Genomic DNA, 15292 nt, shown 5'->3' on the forward strand with positions numbered 1-15292 from the left:
TTGAGACAAGCTTTCGCTGTGTCACCCAGGCTGGAGTGCAGTGTCGTGAACACGGCTCACTGCAGTCTCGACCTCCTGGGCTCAAGTGATCTTCTCACTCTCCTGGGCTCACCCTCCCAAGTAGCTGGAACTACAAATGTGTGCCACCAGGTCCAGCTAATTTGTGTATTTTTGTAGAGTTGGGGTTTCACCATATTGCCCAGTCTGGTCTTGAACTCCTGAGCTCAAGAGATCCACCTGCCTTGGCCTCCCAAAGTGCTGAGATTACAGGTGTGAGCCACCACCCTTGGCTGTGTTTGACCTCTTACAATGACCATGTGTATTTCTGTTCTTAATGAGAAGCAAGCCATTGCTCTTTATCCGTTGATCCTCTTCAGTGTGGAAGAGGTCACTCACCTGATCTGTTTGAATTTGTCAGGGCAATAAAAGACCATATGCTTCAAGCCTCCTGAGTAGCCAAGACTACAGTCACACGCTACCACGCCTGGCTAATTTTGTATTTTTAGTAGAGACGGAGTTTCACAATGTTGGCCAGGCTGGTCTTGAACTCGTGACCTCTGGTGATCCACTCTCATCGGCCTCCCAAAGTGGTGGGATTACAGCGTGAGCCGCTGCGCCTGGCCTCTGCTGAAGTTTTTGGTTTTTTTAGATGGAGTCTCACTCTGTCTCCCAGACTGGAGTGCAGTGGCACGATCTCGGCTCACTACAAGCTTCGCCTTATGGGTTCACGCCATTCTCCTGCCTCAGCCTCAGAGTAGCTGGGACCGCAGGCGCCCGCCACCATGCCCGGCTAATTTTTTTTTTTAGTAGAGATGGAGTTTCACCGTGTTAGCCAGGATGATCTCTATCTCCTGACCTCGTGATCCGCCACCTCGGCCTCCCAAAGTGCTGGGATTACAGGCTTGAGCCGCTGCGCCTGGCCGAACATTTTTTAAAACCACATTGCACTTCCTGGCCCCCTGTGGCAGAGTAGGAAGGAATAATTTCATCTTTTCTTGATACTTTAAAGACTCAATACAACAAACAGAAACTTAGGCCTGTCGTCATACAGGGAGTATAGAGGTCAAAAGGCCTGTCACCCCCAGTCTGAGACTCTGTGATACTTTCTCCCAGTTGTCAGTTGGCTGGTGTTGCTGTGTTAGCTTTTCCTTGAGCCCTTGTCCCCATCTTCTACCCCCAACCCTAATGTTAATTTAATGACTGATAGCTGCCATGGGCTAGGAAACTGAGAGCCAGAATTGTGTGAATTCTGGCTCTCAGTTTGAGAGAGCCAGAGAGAGAAATGTCTTCGAAAGGGCCTTTGAAGAAAGAAAGTACATGAGCTCTAGTGCTGGCCCCCCACAACCCCTTAGCCTTCCTGGAGCGTGCGTGAGCTGTATCCTGGCTCTCCGGGATGGTCTGGCAGTGGAGACGGTCTTGACTTTTGTTCCAGTTACCTATTGGTGCAGAACAAGCAACCCCCAAAGTGGTGGCTTCAAGCAATAACAACTATTTATTTTCCTCCTGAATTTGTGATTCAGACAAGGCCTAGCGGACGGCTTCTGTCTGCTGCATGCAGACTCACCTGGGGAGGCTGGGCTGGGGGCTGGAGGATCTGCTTCTGGGATGGCTCACCCCCATGGAGGGTATGTAGATGCTGGTTGTTGACTGGAGCTCATCTGGGGCTGAGTGCTAGGGGGGCCTCAGTTTTCCATGTAGCCTGGCCTTCTTCAGCACAGAAACTGGGTTCCCAGGGCAAGCACCCCAAGAAGGAGCTGGGCTGAAACTGTGTTACCTACTGTCATAAGTAAGGTGCCACTTCCATCACGCTCCATTAGTCAAGGCAGCCACAGAGCCCTCCCAGGTTCAAGGAGAGGGGCATAGATTTTACTTCTTGCCATGGGAGTAGCAGATTCCCGGAAGAGCCTGTGGGATGGGAAATATCATTGCACCATTTTGGGAAAGTGGGGTCTGCTCCGGTGTTCTTATACTACATTTATTCCTTCCTTTACAAGTCAGTGGAGATTATTCTTTGCCAGTTTCTTTATTTTGTGATTTGAGCTAATGAAGGCCCTCTTCCCAATCCCTGTTGGTTTTCTTTTCTGTGCATGTGAAACATTAATATGGTTCCAAAAATCAGAGCTGTACAACGGCATATTCAGAAAAAACTTACTTCCCGGCCTTATTCCTTCTGTCTCTCCATGCCATTCCGACTCACCCCCTGTAATGAACCAGCCTCCTTAGTCTCTGGCTTATAGTTTCTGTATTTCTTATTTCCCGTTCTGTCTTATTAAGAGGCTGGCATGCTATGGATATTCTTTTGTGTGTTGTTTTTTTCACTTACCAATACATTCTGGAAATCACTCCCCATCGGCTCATAGGCCTCCCCCCACCCCCTTTCTTTTTAAACAGCTGCAAAGTGCTTCACTGTGAGGATGTTCCATAGTTTATTCAGCCTCTCTCCTTTATGGGCATATAAGTTTACAATATTTTGCAATTATAAACAATGCTGCAGAATACCTTGGTGACTGTATTTTTGTGCTGTTTGGGGTATGTCTTCAGTGTGAAACCTTAGAAGTAGGATTGCTAGGTCAGATGGCGAGTACACACATAGTTTTGTCAGATATTTCCAAATTCCATTCTATAAGGGTGGCAGCAATGTTTATTCCCAGCAGGAAGGTATGGCAGTGCCCATTTCCCCACAGTCTTGCCAAATGCAGACCATTTGGAAGTCATTAGCACTCATCTCCCTTGCCAAAGCCAAGTTATTTTTTAGGGTCCATATCGCCTCTGATATCATGAGTCCAGGAAGGACTCAGAGGGGTGAGGGATACACAGGGGCCTTTGGCATCTCTTCAAGTTGTACCATCACATCTTCAATGTCAGCCACCCACCACCCCCGAGACTCTTGCCTGAGTGGCCTATTCCCTTCTCTTTCAGAGGTGGGGCTTAGAATGCAGCTCTAGCCTTTGCCGCAACCTCTTTCTAACCCCCACCCTCACCCTACTTCTGCCTCTTATAGGTCATGGCTAAAGCATCTCTTACCCTGAAGACTCTAGGGCCTGATGGCCACTTGTACATACTTGGTCTCCTTTTTCTCGTGTTGCTCAATGCTAAACGAGTTCGACTACTGTTCAGGAAGTGAATGGAGCATTGTGAGATCACTGGTACTCAGGATCCAAACCAATGTTAAACATACGCAGTGATAAAATTAGTAAATATAGACTAGATTTGTATTAAACGATGCTAAACATTATTGGCAATTACTTCTTTTTTTTGAGACAGGATTTCACTCTGTCACCCAGGCTGGAGTGCAGTGTCACAATCACAGCTCACTGCAGTCTTGACTTCCCACGCTCAAGCGATCTTCCCACTTCAGCGCCCCAAGTACCTGGGACTGCAGGTGCACCCCACTACCCTTGGCTAATTTTTGTATTTTTTGTAGAGATGAGGTTTCGCCATGTTGCTCAGGCTAGTCTCGAACTCCTGAGCTCAAACCCGCCTCAGCCTCCTAAAGTGCTAGGATTACAGGCATGAGCCATTGCACCCAGCCTTTTGGCAGTTATTCTTACCTATGATAATTAAAAATGTTTAGGGGATTCTTCATATTGAAATAACAGCTTTGGAGCTATTAAGCTCAAAATTTGAATTAGAAAATATCACTATTTTGGGGGCCAAGGGCCTAGTTTTCTAAATGTTTAGTGCCTGGTTTGGGAGGGATTTAATTCAGGAAACAAGGAAACTCTCTTTTTAAAAACATCTACAAGTACAATAGTACTACTTCCAGCATGGGTACATCAGGAAGAGAGACCCCACAGGCCGGCTGCAGATTTGCTCAGGGGTGTGAGTCCAAGGAAGCTGCTGGTTCTGTGTGCCCTGTATTGCCTGCCTGGGAGAGAGGCCATGGTGCCTGTCCTCCAGTAGTGAGGCTCTGGTGTTCAGGTTGCATAAGGCACTTCCACTCTCCATTTTAACAGACGGCTTTAAAAAATGTTAGAGATAATATTAACATATGCCACCCGGTATGGAGAGTCCTGTCCTCATTATTACTAGTTGTGCTCATCATCTCATGTCTATAAACTGGATTACTCATGTTATCAGAAGATGAAAATGTTACAAAGCAAATAGGAGTCGATAGAAACCAGGAAGTCTGTAACTGGCAGAATAGTTTTGCAGGACTTCCCTTGCTGCCCCCACAAAGTAAGCTTTTTAAACACCTAGAAGTGGAATAGGAAAATGTTTATGGTGCACTAAGTAAAAAAATGAAGCTATATATCCAATTTAAAAATAAACTTTAAAAAGAATACAGACAAGAGTGCTAAAAAAAATCAGTGGAAAGCAAGAATAGTCTCTTCAACAAATGGTGCGGGAACAACTGGATATCTACGGGCAAGAGAATGGAGTTGGCCCTCTACCTCACACCATACACAAAAATTAACTCAAAATGGATCATAGACCTCAATATAAGAGCTGAAACTATAAAACGCTCAAAACAGAAGTGAATCTTTGTGACTTTCAGTTCGGTAAACCTTCTTAGCTAAGATACTAAAAGCATAAGCAACCAAAGAAAAGATAGATAAATTGGACTTCATCAAAATTAAAAACTTTTGTGCTGCCAACAATACCATCAAGAAAGTGAAAAGATAACCCACAGGATGGGAGAAAATGTTTACAAGTCATTTATCTGATAAGGGTCTGGTACCTAGAAATATAAAGGACTGGTACCTAGAAATATAAAGGACTCTTATAACTAAATAACAAAGAGATAAATAACCAGATTAAGAAATGGGGCTGGGTGCAGTGGCTCACGCCTGTAATCTGAGCACTTTGGGAGGCCAAGGCAGGAGGATCACTTGAGCTTAGGAGTTCAAGACCAGTCTGGGCAACATTTTGAGACTGCATCTCTACAAAAAAGAAGAAAAAAAATTAGCCAGACATAATGGCATGTACCTGCAATCCCAGCTACTCAGAAGGCTGAATCAGGAGAATTGCTTGAGTCAGGGAGGTCAGAGTGTCAGTGATTAGTGATTGCACCACTGCACTCCAACCTGAGCAACAGAGCAAGACCCTGTCTCAACAAAAAAGGGCAAAGGATCTGAATAGACATTTCTCCAAAGAAAATACACTAACGGCCAAATAAGCAGGCACATGAAAAGATGCTCAGTATCATTAGTCATCAAGGAAATGTGAATCAAAACCACAGTCAGATGTCACTTCACACCCACCCAGATGGCCACAATGAAAAAGACAGATGATGACCAGGCATGGTGGTGGCTCACACTTGTAATCCCAACACTTTGGGAGGCTGAGGCGAATGGACCACTTGAGGTCAGGAGTTCGAGACTAGCCTGAGCAAGATGACAAAACTTCATCTCTACCAAATAAATAAATAAATAAATAAATAAATAATAAAATTTTTGAAAAGATAGATGATAACAAGTATTAGTGAGGATGTAGAGAAATTGGAGTCCTCGGCTGTGGGCGGTGGCTCACGCCTATAATCCTAGCACTTTGGGAGGCCGAGGTGGGTGGATTGCCTGAGCTCAGGAGTTCGAGATCAGCCTGGGCAACATGGCAAAATCCCATCTCTACTAAAAATACAAAAAATTAGCCAGGCATGGTGGCGCATGCCTGTAATCCCAACTACTGGGGAGGCTGAGGCACAAGAATCACTTGAACCTGGGAGGCAGAGGTTGCAGAGAGCTGCAATCACGCCACTTCACTCCAGCCTGGGTGACAGAGTGAGACTCTACCTCAAAAAAAAAAAAAAAAAAAAAAAAAAAAAGAGAAAAGGAAAGGAAGGGAAGGAAGGAACTGGAGTCCTCATACGTTGCTGTCAGGAATGTAAAATGGTCCGGCCACTGTGGGAAATAGTTTGGTATTTCCTCAAAAAGTTAAAGAGAGTCACCATATGAGCCAGCAGTTCTGCTCCTAAATATATATCCAGGAGAAATGAAAATACATGTTTACACAAACACTTGTACACAAATATTTATAGTAGCATTATTCACAATAGCCAAAAATGAAAAATGGTGGGGCACAGTGGCTCACGCCTGTAATCCCAGCACTTTGGAAGGCTGCGTTGGGTGGATCCCTTGAGGCCAGGAGTTTGAGACCAGTAGGATGGCCAATATGGCAAAACCCCATCTCTCAGGCATAGTAGTGCATGCCTGTAGTCCCAGCTACTCAGGAGATTGAGGCACAAGAATGGCTTGAACTCAGGAGGCATAGATTGCAGTGAGCCGAGATCACGCCACTGCACTCCAGCCTGGATGACACAGCAAGACTCTGTTTAAAAAAACAAAACAAAAGTGGTAAACAACCCACATTTCCATTAACTGGTGAGTGGATAAAGTATGGTATAGCATAGACGATAATATTATTATGCAATAAAAATAAGTTTGTTATGCAATAAAAAGGAGGCACTGCTACAACATGGATACACCTTGAAAATGTTAGTGAAGGGAGTCAGTCACAAAAGAACACATTGTATGACTTCATTTACAGGAAATGTCTAGAATAGGCAAATTCATATAGACAAACTAGTTGTTTCCTAGACTGGTGGGCAGGGGGATGGGGAGGAGTTGGGGAGGAATAGGGAGTGACTGCTAATGGGTGCAGGGTTTCTTTGGGGGGTGATGAAAATGTTCTAAAATTGACTGTGGTGATAGCTATACAACTCTCAATATACGGAAAACTGCTGAATTGTACTCTATTTTTAAAAATTATTTTTGTGGTAAAATACATAAAGTTTGCCATCTTAATCATTTTAAAATGTATAGTTCAGTAGAATTAAATACATTCATAATGTTATGCATTGACCACCACCATTCTCTTCAACTTGTATAACTGAAACTCTATACTCATTAAACAGTAACTCCCCATGTTCCCCTCCTCCCAGCCCCTAGCAACCACCATTCCCTCCCTGTCTCTCGGATTTTGACTATCCTAAGTACCTCATATAAGTAGAATTATACAGTATTTGTCTTTTTGTGACTGACTTATTTCACTTAGCCTAATGCCCTCAAGATTCACCCATGTGGTAGCATAAGTCAGAATCGCCTTCCCTTTTGAGACTGAATCATGCTCCATGTGGGTACCCCATTTTGCTTATCCATTCCTCTGTCGGTGGGTGCTTGGCTTGCTTGCACATTTTAGCTATTGTGAATGATGCTGCTCTGAACATCAGTGTACACATATCTCGTCTTGAGACCCTGCTTTCAGTTTGTTGGGGTATATAGCCAGAAGTGAAATTAGTGCCTCTTAAGGGTAATTCTGTTTAAATTGTTTAAGGAACCGTAATACTGTTTTCCACAGAAGCTATGGAAGGGTGCTCTTTAGATGGACGAATTGTATAATCTGTGAATTACATCTAAGTAAAACTGAAAAAAGAAAAAGAAAAAACCAGCCAGGCGCGGTGGCTCACGCCTGTAATCCCAGCACTTTGGGAGGTCAAGGCTGGCGGATCACATGAGGTTGGGAGTTTGAGACCAGCCTGACCACCATGGAGAAACCTGTCTCTACTAAAAATACGAAAAATTAGCCGGGTGTGGTGGTGAATGCCTGTAATACCAGCTACTTGGGAGGCTGAGGGAGGAGAATCCTTGAACCCGGGAGGTGGAGCTTGCAGTGAGCCAAAATCGCGCCACTGCACTCCAGCCTGGGCGACAGAGCAAGACTCCTTCTCAAAAAAAAAAAGAATACAAAACCATGTAGCTAGATCTAATTTTGCTTTTTTTTTTTTTTGAGACAGAGTCTTGCTCTGTCGCCAGGGTAGAGTGCAGTGGCACGGTCTTGGCTCACTGCAACCTCTACCTCCCGGGCTCAAGCGATTCTCCTGTCTCAGCCTACTGAGTAGCTGGGACTATAGGCATGCACCACCATGCCCAGCTAATTTTTGTATTTTTGGTAGAGACAAGATTTCACCATGTTGGCCAGGATGGTCTCAATCTCTTGCCTCCATGGTTTGCCCGCCTCGGCCTCCCAAAGTGCTGGGATTACAGGCATGAGCCACCACGCCTGGCCTAATTTTGCTCTTTAAAAGTTCTATATTCTTAAATGTTTATATACACTGAAAAGAGACTGAAAGAAAATATAGTAAAAATGTTTTAAATAATGTTTAAAATGTTTTAAATCTGAGTAGCGGGATTATGGATGTTTTCTACAGTACATATGCATTTTTTTTTAATCAAGGGAAACAAACAAACACAGGGGTAGGGTCCTCCGCTGTGTCATCTCCTGGACCACACTGTGCCTTATGCAACCCCCCCTGGCAGTACACTGGGTGTGGCCAAAGAGGACTGGGGGCACTACACACTCTTTGTAACAGAAAAGCTGGGCTGGCCTCCTGGCCGTTTTTAATAGGAAATGTTACACCACAGACTTCAGTAAATCTGTCCTACTTTAGTTTGAGAGGTTAGTTTTAAATAACGTATATCCCAAGAGCTACGCAGTTTTGATGGGCTTGCTTCAGCTTCAAACCATTGAATTTTCTCTACACTTATTTGGAAGCCATTTTTGGAAAGTTACCATTTCATATACAGTTGAGATGGTGAAATGAATATCCTCCACACATTTCATCCTATAGCCAAATGGTGATATTAGGAAATGTATGCACATTGATTCTTTAAGCTCTTAAATTTTTATGACATTCGTTGAGACTTCCTAGCAGGCTGTCGAATCCAGGTTTCCCTCACGAAGCTTCTTTGATGCATTATCGATATTCTGCTCTGGAATTTTTCTTTGTTCTCAGTGTGTCTGTGGAGAGAAGCTTGCATTGGAAAAAGGAACTGTTGAAAAAAAAACCTGCGTGTCGGTTATTTCAGAAATTTGTTTACCACATCATATGCCATTGGCTTGGACATACATTGTGAAATAGCCTTTGTTTCTTGCTATTTTGTGCTAAAACTGTTTCCCTGTGAGTAACTAGGGTTGTAAAGAAAGGCTAATAAAGGGTAGATGCTCCCTCTAGGGAAGGGAAAAGGTAACTTATTCTCTTGTGTAACCTACACATCTAAAGTAAGACATGTGGTGTCTTACGTGGGCAGCAACTTAGTACTGTCTGAGGGGCCAGGTGGGCATTGCCCTTGGATGAATGTTTATGCAGAAGTCTGTATAAATAATCGGATGGGATTCAAAGACAGTAACCTCAGAAAAGCTGAACGAGTTACCCTGGGGGCTGGGAAGGGACTGTTCAGTCAGAGAGAAAAGGGATTCAAAAAAACATGTACAAGTTGTGGCATGGCCAAGCATTCACCGCTGCAGACTCTTGCCCTTCCATCCAGGACGTAGTGATGGAAAATGTCTTGGTTAAAGACAGAAAACGTCACAGTACTAGAAAAGCCCAGATAGAATCCGTGTCCATTAAGAAGAGTGAGGCAGATCCATGTCTTCTGAAATGGGCTGACCAGCATGCCTTCTTTTTTAAACCTTTTTTTTTTTTTTTTTTTTTTTTTTAATGAGACTCACCAACGTTCATAAGGGAGACCTTTGAAAACTCAAATTTGAAGGACTCCTGTAGAATATAAAGTCCTGCAGTGACATGTGATTGAAAAATGTAAGCGAACCCTAGGCCCCCAGAAAGAGAGGGTACAGGCTGTGGAAGTGTGTCCGGAGCTGTTTCCTGCCAGTGGGTTTGTGGTCTCGCTGACTTGAAGAATGAAGCCATGGACCTTAGTGGTAAGTGTTGCAGCTCTTAAAGGTGGCACAGACCCAAAGAGTGAGCAGTAGCAAGGTTTATTGTGAAGAACAAAAGGACAAAGCTTCCACAGCGTGGAAGGGGGCACAAGCGGGTTGCCATGGCTGCTGGCTGGGGTGGCCAGCTTTTATTCCCTTTTTGTCCCCACCTATGTTCCGTTTTTGTCCTATCAGAATGCCCTTTTTTCAATCCTCCCTGCGATTGGCTACTTTTAGGATCCTGCTGATTGGTGCGTTTTACACCAGAGTGCTGATTGGTGCATTTTACAGAGCACTGATTGGTGCGTTTTTACAGAGCTCTCATTGATGCATTTTACAATCCTCTTGCTAGCTACAGAGTGCTGATTGGTGCGTTTTTACAACCCTCTTGTAAGAAAATTTCTCCAAGTCCCCACTGGACCCAGGAAGTCCAGCTGGCCTCACCTCTCAGCAAGACTAGCAGAGAGCTGGGATGAGCAGTGTGCTGGCTCAGGCACAGCTCAGTGACTGGTGAGCACCAAGCTTCAGAATGATTGCGTGGAGCTGTGTGCTGTAGGCCTTGGGAGTACTCACAATCAGATCTGCAGATTCAAATCCACGCACACCAAGCAACAACATGTGCACCATACCACTGACCCAGGCGCACAGCTGCCCAGAATGGATAGCACTGGCATGAATACACAAGCACAAAGCGTGAAAGCGTGGAGGTGATGAAAGTGTCTAGTGTGTGTTATAGCTGCAGCCAGCCCGTGAGGGCAGAACAGATGCACTTATAGACGCCAGAGAGGGAGGGGAAAGGGGGAATAATTCACAGATTCTGCATTTCTAAATCTTAGTATTTGCTTTCCAAAGCTCATTGTTTCTGCAAGGCTACAGTCTAATTGGAGACCTCAGCACAGGAAAATGTCTGCTATATCAGGGGGCCAGCTACCCTTCCCCCACCCCCACCGCCACACACAGGACAGAGCAGATAGAGGACGGGAGTACAGGACTCTGTGTCAGGCGCTGCACTCATTTCTAAAATGGAAGTAAAGTTCCTGTCTTTCCAGGGTATTGTGAGACATGAGTGGACCTGAGACAGGAGTGTGCCCATAGGGCTGGCATGTGGTCAGTGGACAGCTGCTACATGACTGAGTTCTCAGCCCGTGCCTGCACCAACCGCATAAACCTTACAACACCGTCTGTGGGTGCTGCTCTTTACCCCTTCTTTAATTCCATCCCTGACCCCCTCCAGGCCAGAGTGCATAGTCTAATGATTAGCCAAGGAAATCAGAGACTCAGATTCGCTCTCTCCCCCACCTCACACATGGGCCACAGCAGATGCTTCAGATGGATCGTATCGAATGGAAGTAAGGATCGGGGTATTTCACTGGGCCTAGATTGGTGAGAACAGCTGTAGATGTTTCATGGAAGCCCTGAGAGCAGCTCTCTCTAATCCAGATCTGTGATTCTTTGTCTTGCCTGTTGATTACATTACCAAGGGAGTGTCTGAAACTCCTGATGCTCACTGAAATCAGTGACTCTGGGGGTAGGATCCAGGCATCAGGATTTTTAAGCATCCCGGGAGTATTTTGACCTCACAGGGTTCAGGCTGAACTTGAGTCCTGACCGTTGGGAAACTGTGGTGTCTGCCCGGATGAGCACCAGCTTGACAATTACACGTCCAAGCCTTAGCTTGAAGAAAGATGGGCAGGCATTTTATCAGATGTGTCGCTGATGCATAATGTTGATACCAAGCTAATTTGGAGGCAGAGCGGTTTGGCTAAGCTAATTGTATGAAATATTAACTGGTGTACAGGAATACTGGTAGAAAAAGAAAACAAAGAGAAGGTTTTAGCTGTGATGGCAGCTTTCATTTCTCCCCTTTTCTAGTCACCAATATAATGTGCGACTTGTAATTTATAGGGAAGGAGAATGACTCCTGTGATCTCCTGTTTCTATAAGGAGGGACCTTCAGTGACTTTATAAAAGTAAGCACCTGTCTTATTCTGCAGTTGCTTTCTAGCTAATTTTGGTCCCTTTTCTTTTGCCAGTTGCCAGAGGCTCCACCCTCTGAGGAGGAAGAACAGGAAGCCTGGGTGAATGCCTTGCTTGGAAGAATATTTTGGGACTTCTTAGGAGAGAAATACTGGTCTGATCTGGTGTCTAAGAAGATCCAAATGAAACTCAGCAAAATAAAGGTATCACTTTCCACACAAGAGGCTCCTAATCCTCTATACTTCTTCATTTCTGGAAGTTTTGTACCCTTATGTCCTAAGTGAAAAATAACTTGGTTTAAGCATATAACATATGAGGGTAGTAAGTTCTCAAACAGCACATCTGACCTTGACCACAGACTGACCTTATGATTAACTGGGGGCTTAGTGAACATTAATGTTTACTCATTTTCTTGTGTTGCCCTCGTTGTTATCCACTCTAGGTGATAATCCAGAATTTGGTTTGGGAAAATGTGAGCTCTTGTAACCAATTTGTCTTATATAATTGTTATTTTTATGTTGGAAAAGAACTTAAATTGTACATCCAGAGCCCACCCAGCCCCACAGCAGTCTAGGCCACATGGTATATCCTCTGAGGAAAATACAGATTACTTAAGGCCTCTTAGTATACTCACTGAAGAAAACACGAGACTACTTAAGGCCTCTTAGTAAACTGACTGAGGAAAATACCAGACTACTTAAGCCCTCTTTCCCAGGCTGTGCTCCCTCTCAAGCTGGGAAAGTTAGCACTGCACTTTAAGTGTGTCTGTGTTTGACCTTTACTTTTTGGCCAGATGGTACTTTATTTTGGGCTCTCTTTGCTGAAGAAACACTCTGGTGCTAATCCAGGCCCAGTTGGAAGTGAGTTTGAACTGTGTAAGTATGGCTGTCATTAAATGACTCATTTGCCAACCAGGAGACCTTATTGAGGATCTTGAGGTTCTTTTAAATTAAGTTTTTGACCCAATGAAGACCGAGCCAAGGAAGAGTCACTTTGGATCCCAAATCCTCACCAAACACTGTCAGTAGCTTAAGTCAGTAGCTCTGAAGTTGTATGGATCAGAGATATTTTTGAGAAGCAGAAACCTATGAGATCCTTTCACTAGAAAAACACGTTGACACAAAATTCTGCCCATTATCTCAGAAAGTTCAAGGACGCTAGACTAAGAAACGGTGAACTATGATACACTAGATTAGAAGGAAAATATGGGCATAGAGGAGCTTCAGGTTGATTTCTGTTGTTCCTTTGGGTAAAGAACAGAGCTTTTCCTGCCTCATCAAACTCTGGCTGCTGTCTGTGGGCCAGTGTCCCTTCTTCCCCAGCTCCTGAGAAAGAGGAAGGAGGGGCTGCCCTCTGAGCCAGAAGGGTGGATTTCAAGACAGATTTTGGGGGAGGGCTCTGTTGACAAGTGTCAGCCGGTTTGTGTTCCTGAGGTAGTTTGAGGGTTGAACGTGCTTCTGCTAGCCAGTTCCATAGCAGGAGACAACAGGTAGCAGTAACCCTCTGTGTAGGGAGATGCAGTGTCAGTAGCTAATCTAGAGCTCACTCAGCCTCTCCGCGTTTTTGGAAATGATGGAGGGCTTGAGTTCCAGGTGAAGGCATATGGGTAGGGCTGGCCCTGCTCTTTTCCCAGAGTCTATCTCGAGCCCTTCCCTAAGCAAGAGGGGCCCTTCCCTGAGCAGGAGGGCTGCAGTTCCTGGCAGTGTGCAAAAAGAAAGGAGGACATACTTGAACTCCAGATGGGATGCTGCTCCCCTGCTACAAGCATTCCAAAACCAACTTGAGCCAGGAGTGCTGGTGCGTACTACAGTCCCAGAAACTTGGGTTGCTGAGGCGAGAGGATGACTTGAACCCAGGAGTTCTGAGCTATGATCGCACCACCAAACTCCAGCCTGGGTGACAGAGCAAGACTCCCATCTGTAAAAACAACAGCAGCAACAACAAAACCAAACTGGTTTTGAGAGGTCCCACCCCTCTCTCTTGAGCTGGAAGTCCACAGAGCCTCTGCCCTGTTTGTGAAGGTGCCCCCCTCATCCTGGAGAAAGTTGAGGGAAAGACTGTTTTCATTTTCTCCTGTTGATTATCATGGAGGCGTTTGTAGTTCACAGACTTAAACTTCCTTTTGTTTTTTGAGGTCAGAAGTACTAAAAGGTTAGAGTGGAGAAGTGTGGCCTAGATGCAGCAGTGCCAGAGGCTAGAGGTGGGCAGTGAGTTCCATCCATGCCCTCCACCCCCTCCTGATCTGCTTCACTGTGAAGTGCCTGCAGACCAGAGGAGCCACTGGTAACAGAAGAAACAGGAAAGCAGAAGGATATTACCAAATTCTGAAGCTGTCACCACCCCTACCAAAAGAACTGATTGCCACCAAATATCCAAGTACCCCTGGGAGGAACTAAGCCTTAAGCCTAGTAGTGAGTGGGTATTGGTTAATAGCCAGTCAAGAGCCAAAATGGGGATAGGGAAGTGGTGTCTAGAGGAGCGTGAGCTTTCCCCTGTGACACAGATCTCCCCGATCCCCTGGTTCCCTGGAAGGCCTGACATGGAGAACTCTTTGCTGGCCTTGCCCTCACTCCTGTGGCTCAGTGTCAGACTGACATTCCCATAGAAACACCGTTGGATGTCCAGGCATGGTAGCTCATGCCTGTAATCCAGCACTTCAGGAGGCCGAAGTGGAGGAAATCTTGAGCCCAGTAGTTTGAGACTAGACTAGGCAACATAGCGAGACCCTATCTCTACAAAAAATTAAAAAATTATCCAGGCGTGATAGTGGCATGTGCCTATAGTCCCAGCTACTCAGAAGGCTGAGGTGGGAGGATTGCTTCACCCCAAGAGGTTGTGGCTACAGTGAGCCATGATTGCACCACTGCACTCCAGCCCAAGTGACAGAGCAAAATCCTGTTTCAAAAAAAAAGAAAAGAAACACTGTTGGAGGTAACAGTATTCCCTGGCTCTCCCTTGGAAGTCTCTCTAACTTGGCATGCTCCCTGCAGCACGGCATTTGAATGACAACAGTGGACAAAAAGGACAGGGCAAGTGTGCAAGACTTTGGTTACATTCTTGGCCAAGTAGCATTTTGTAGGTTGATAGGCCAACACCACTTACAACATTAATGCTTTGGAAAAAGGTTTTCCAAATATAGCAAACACCAATTCAAAACTACGCCTTTGAACACTGTCTCTACTCACATTTTTTCATCATAGACATTATAACCTCTTTAACGTAACCCTTTCCCCCAACAAAAAATCACAGATTACATTCTATCAGAGATTACATTCTCTGATTGGTGAATCCTGAAAGTTTATGTTTCTCTGCAGAGAAACAGCTGAAGAGGTCCAGCCAAGTTAGGTATTAAATCCATGCCTGACTAGATGCTACCTCATTTTATGTGGAATATTTAGTTTACATTTAATTTTTAAAAACCTCTTAATTTTATTCTAAATTTTATAAAACTATTGTAACATTCAACTGGAAAAATACTTATGAAAATAATTAAGAGAATTCTGGGAGAAAAAAAAAGGAGAGGGACTTGCCAGATTTAAAAGTATATTGTAAAGCTGAAGTGTATTAGAAAGCTAAAGTAGTCAAGCAGTTTGATACTGGTGGAAATTCGGTACAGACTCCAGTGCAGTGGGAATTTAGTACTTCAAGGTGGCGGAACAGA

General features: G+C 44.7%; 1 protein-coding gene across 4 annotated transcripts in view; it reads left to right on the forward strand.

The window, feature by feature from the left end:
• TEX2 (testis expressed 2) overlaps positions 1-15292 on the forward strand; it is a 116138-nt gene that overhangs the window by 74293 nt on the left and 26553 nt on the right. For all 4 annotated transcript variants that reach the window (XM_050765791.1, XM_050765794.1, XM_050765793.1 and 1 more), the window contains exon 6: positions 11688-11834. In XM_050765791.1, coding sequence (XP_050621748.1) covers positions 11688-11834 — 147 coding nt within the window. The remainder of the gene's footprint in view (positions 1-11687; positions 11835-15292) is intronic.

Source organism: Macaca thibetana, chromosome 16 (assembly GCF_024542745.1).
Source record: "Macaca thibetana thibetana isolate TM-01 chromosome 16, ASM2454274v1, whole genome shotgun sequence".
Lineage (NCBI taxonomy): Eukaryota > Metazoa > Chordata > Mammalia > Primates > Cercopithecidae > Macaca > Macaca thibetana.